General features: G+C 38.6%; 1 protein-coding gene across 2 annotated transcripts in view; it reads left to right on the top strand.

The window, feature by feature from the left end:
• LOC137979396 (carbonic anhydrase 2-like) overlaps positions 1 to 5000 on the top strand; it is an 11954-nt gene that overhangs the window by 6113 nt on the left and 841 nt on the right. For both annotated transcript variants that reach the window (XM_068826650.1, XM_068826649.1), the window contains 4 exons: positions 1172 to 1506; positions 1814 to 1906; positions 2854 to 2947; positions 4359 to 4528. In XM_068826650.1, the coding sequence (XP_068682751.1) occupies positions 1172 to 1506; positions 1814 to 1906; positions 2854 to 2947; positions 4359 to 4528 (692 nt within the window). The remainder of the gene's footprint in view (positions 1 to 1171; positions 1507 to 1813; positions 1907 to 2853; positions 2948 to 4358; positions 4529 to 5000) is intronic.

The raw sequence follows: 5000 nt of genomic DNA, 5'->3' as shown, positions 1-5000 counted from the left end.
ATTTCGCCCGTCTTGCGAAGGTTATTTTATCTTTTGTTACCATGACTGCTCGGTCCACCAATTGATCAATAAGGTGTAGTCTTTGCAGTGTAACACGAAACTAATAATAGATTCAATAGTTGTTATCGGAATAGGGCCAAACGGTATGTGGGATTGGCTCTCTAACTTTATATTCCCTTGGTGTGAAAGCATCTGTACCTGATAGCACGCAGCAGGAGCTCATCAAGGGAAGCCTCTATCTCCTTGGTCTACGAGTCAAATTTTTTCCTTTATATAATGCCTCTCTTGGGAGATTCAGCACGCCCACTTTTGTAAGAGCCAATCAAAACAGAATTAACTATCTCAGTGTCAAGGGAAATATGATACTTTTCGAGGGAAAAACCTGTTCCTAAAAATAAATTAACTCTGGGAAGGGTTGATTCAAGGAATTAAAGGAGGTAGAGACTCCCCTTAATGAGTTCATGCACGCAGAAATTAGGGTTAAAGAAACAAAACGAAGAAACTTTTTTTATTTAAGTGAAAATGTGCGTTAAGTACGTTATTTTAACATCAATGCTGGCGTTCTTCAGTTCTTTTGAAAGTCTTCCTGTTCAGATTTTCCAGCTTTGCCTCTTCTTATAGGGTCGATATACATTAAGCGACAAGTCGCTGCGAATCGCTGCAACAATTCACCACGTGTGACAATGTGAAATTTTTGTGATTTATGTCACCCCGATTATTGGTTCGATTTTGGTTTGAATTCGTTCGACTGATCGCAGCAACAAAAATGGCGAAAGTGGCGATGTTGCACCGTGTTTACTGTTCTGTGTCACGCCAATGAAACAAAATATGAATTCACCAATGGGGAAGAGTCATTTATGTTCCCATGGTTCCTCAGTAACCCATTGTCCACTGTTCCTTCACATTGAATGAGAAAACTAGTTCACATTCCCCTTCATCCGAAATCACTGCGTGTGCACCGAAAGAGCGTTGTTGATGCAATTTGTTTTCGCAGCGGAAGCAAAGGGAAACCACACAGTACGAATGCGAGCATTATGACAGATGGGGCTCCTGCACAGTCTAACTTTCAATGTTATGCCCTTTTGCGACTTGCAAAAAGCAAGAGAAATTCTGAGACTTCTGAGGGATTCCCATGTGAAATTTCACTCATTCGGATGATATGTTTCCTCAGGTTACGGTACTGATGACTGGAGCAAGGTTTCGCCACATTGCTCCGAGAGCGCTCAATCTCCAATAAATATTGACAAAACCACTGTAAGAAAGAATCCAAGTCTTAAAGGACTCAGCTTCACTTGCGACAATAAGGATGGAAGTGTCAGTGGAAAGTTAGTTAACAATGGCCACGCTCCTACCTTGAAAATCATCAAATCCAGGGGTACAGCCACACTTAGTGGGGGTCCCCTAGGTAATAGTCTGTACAAGCTTGAACAGCTTCATTTTCACTTTGGTTGTGAAAACAACAAAGGATCTGAACACATAATCAACGGTCACGCATACTCTGGAGAGGTAAGGACGCGATTCTTGGATTCCGAACTTCAATGAAATATCACTATGGACTGTTTATACATGAACGTTACCGCAAAGAACAGATTACGGCTCTCGCAGCGCAGCGTCATCTCTAGTTTCCGATCAGGGAACTGACGATGTACAAATTCGGCCAATAGACCAATTTTGTATCATCTAATTCATCTTACAAGGCACATCAAACAAAAAAGGACATTCGTTAACGACAAAACAAAATTAGCAATACACATTTGCTCACAGTCGTGCAATTTCTCTTTTTGAAGAGCATTGATCAATTTCTCTATGGCAGATCCATTTTGTTACTTACAACACGAAGTATGGAAGTTTTTCTCAAGCTATGGATAAACCAGATGGACTGTCGGTTATTGGTGTATTCTTTGAGGTATGGACAAAAGTTCGACATAGTTTGAGTTCCCTGCATACATTTATTTCTTCAATAGAGAGCTTATAAAACGAGTACATTTTCTAAATGACTATCAACGTTTTGGAATTCAGGATCTATTTGATTAATAGTTGTTGAGATAAAAACAGGATACAGAGAGGATATAGCCCAGTTCAGCCCTTATAGATTTTTTTTAAAGTCTTTAAGATTATATAATAATAAGAGCTTTAATAAGAAATTAGTCATATCATGCATGTGGCTTTAAAATCAGTAACAAACTCAAGCTAAAAACACCTTTCATATATATTACAAAGTAGGAAAAGATTTAACTTGAAAGATACTAAGAAATAAATTTAAACGACATCTATCTACAAAAGCCCGTTTGAATTGTTCCGTTTTTACTCTAGGGAGTCAGAAGTCATGACCCCTTACTCCACGGGTGCGTTCCTTTGCGATGATCTGAAAAAGGATCAATGATCCAAGATCACTTGGATCACGGTGCATCAAAGGAACCGATGAATCCATTCTGGGAAAGGATTCTTCGGTTCCTTTGATGCACCATAATCCAAGTGATCTTGGATCATTGATCCTTTTTCGGATCATGATCCCAAAGGATCGCACCCGAAGAGCCCTATTAGGTTTCGGTGGAAGCAAGTGATAGAATACATGACCAGTTTCATTAGTGATTCTGTCGAAAAGATCACAGTCCCTGTTCTCAATTACTTCAGATATCAAAATGACTCGACCTGTGCTAAGAAAATCTGCCTCTGGTTAGAAAACTTTTTCCTTTCGACCCTTACAAAATGTCAGGGAGACAAAAACGGTCTAAAGTGTTTGAAATCTTGAAACTGAGATTCGGTGTTTTAGCACAGTATTTATGCATTATTAACTCAGTTAGCACCTGACTATCGTCGTTAACTGATGATGTAATGGCTTGTTTAATTAAGACTGAACAGGAATCGAATGAGGACCGGGATGAAGATGAACCAAGTATGTTTGTGCGCCAATTGTTCGGCAAAATGTGGAAAGTAAAATTGCCCGGTAAGAAATATTGTAACTTACGATTCTCGTCACTATAGTCACGAAGAGTACTCCAAGAAAATTAAGCTTTTAAGGTCAATGTTCAGATGAAAAAGGATTTTTTTTCCACTGAAGTTTCCGAGAATGCTCATGTATTTTGCTTTTCAAATTATCCTTGGCTTGCACCTGACGTCATGGCAGCCATGTTGGTGGAAAGAACAATAGCGAAAAAGTCTTTTAGGAATTTGCCTTTATTATTATGCAAAACACCAGCGACATTTTGCTTTTGTTTTGTACACCAATATGGCCGTCTAATCACGTGAGTGCAAACCAAGAATAGTTGTTACTCAGTTCGTTATCTTAGCTACCTTAGTTTTCTAGTATTGTCCGAAGTCCCTCTGCTTAATGTGGGATTCTAGCGGTCACTTCCATGACCTAGCAGTTTAAGGGCAAAAACAATGGGCATGAGAATGCTTGGGTGAGAAAATATAACTGCCAATCAGGATAGTTTACTATGAGTAGAGGGAGATCACATTAGAAAGCTGCGTTACTTTTCTCAGAGTGACCGCTCTGATACTCACTTTCACTGCGAGACCGCGGACAAAAGGAGCACAAGTATGACCACGAAAACTAGTTTTGAATTCTAAGCATGCGCATTGGGTTTGGAAATATTTTTTTAAGAGATCAGAACGTAAAACGTTTATTTGTTATCACTTTTGGAACTTTAATTTAAAGATCGCTTTTTGTTATTGTCCTTTTAAAAACTTATAAGAGGATTACTCACGAGGCTCATTAAGGTATACATCCTCGTTATTGCATGAGACAAAAATCAAATGTCACCTCATCTCATTCAGAGTAACATCCCCTTTTTCCGGATTTAAAAGCATGACAACGTGACTCATTTAATAATATAATTATAATAATAGACGAGCTAAGTCGTGCAGAGTTGAATGCAAAACAGGGTCTTGTTCGCATAACTGAAAAGTTTAAGAGCATCTGCAGAATTTCACTACATCGATATGTTTATTTTTTGTCGCGAATGGCCAATCTTGTGAGCCATTTTGAAAAAAAATTGAAACGACAAGAGGCAGGAGGTCATAACCAGGTCTATGCAACGGCATTTTTACAGATCAAGCTATTTATAGACGAGTTCTTAAATACGATTTGGTTTGCACGATTGACCATTCTCAATCCCATGGGGTAATAATTTCTCATACAAGACTTGTGATTAGCTGGAAAGGCCTGGTTTCGCGGGGAAATCAATCTAAATATAACTCGGTCTGTAAAAAAACGCCGTTCCAAAAAATATAAGGAAGTTGTAGGCTCCTAGTCTTGAGCTCCTTCAAGCGGCTGTTTGAGATAAGCTGTAACTCAAGCTAAGCAGAGTTTTTTTATAATAGTAACTTTACCAATTTCTCCTCGTGTGTCACAGGGAGCGAAACTTCAGTGTCTTCCATGCCTCTTTTCAAGCTGGTGCCTTTATTAGCAGATTTGTCGAAGGCATCATTCTACTCCTACAAAGGATCTCTGACAACCCCTCCTTGCTACCAATCTGTGAACTGGATCGTGATGAAAAGTCCAGTTCACGCAAGTAAATATTGCGTAAGTAACGGCTAGGTATCTATTTGTATGGGTAATCACATGATGATTCCGAGTGCAATTTGGAATAAATAGGCAGGAGTAAACTTTTTCAAAGATGAACAAAATTGCACGAGCCCGTAGGGCGAAATTTGTAGTGTCTGAAAAAATGTTATTTATTTATTTATTTATTGCTAAAAATCATGTGATTACTTATTAATAATATACAAAAAAAATTCGAATGGTTTAGCAGAAGCAACGCACACGTATCGCTCAAATCACGCACTGAAAAATTATGCCATAAATTGCATCACCCAGAGCTCGGATTGTTGATTTGCTATCTCTGACTTTGTCTGCTCATGGACCATTCAGAATGCTTGGTTTATCACTGAATTACTTCTTTTCTGCTCAATGTTACCCTAAAACTGCATTTCTCTTAGCCACTCAGAATGGAGAATTTTTTTCATGTCTAATTTATAAGAGATAAAACTGAAAA

The sequence above is a fragment of the Montipora foliosa genome, chromosome 12, assembly GCF_036669935.1.
Source record: "Montipora foliosa isolate CH-2021 chromosome 12, ASM3666993v2, whole genome shotgun sequence".
NCBI classification, from domain to species: Eukaryota; Metazoa; Cnidaria; class Anthozoa; order Scleractinia; family Acroporidae; genus Montipora; species Montipora foliosa.
Note: the sequence above shows the minus strand (reverse complement) of the source record. Positions and strands in the feature narration are given on the sequence as shown.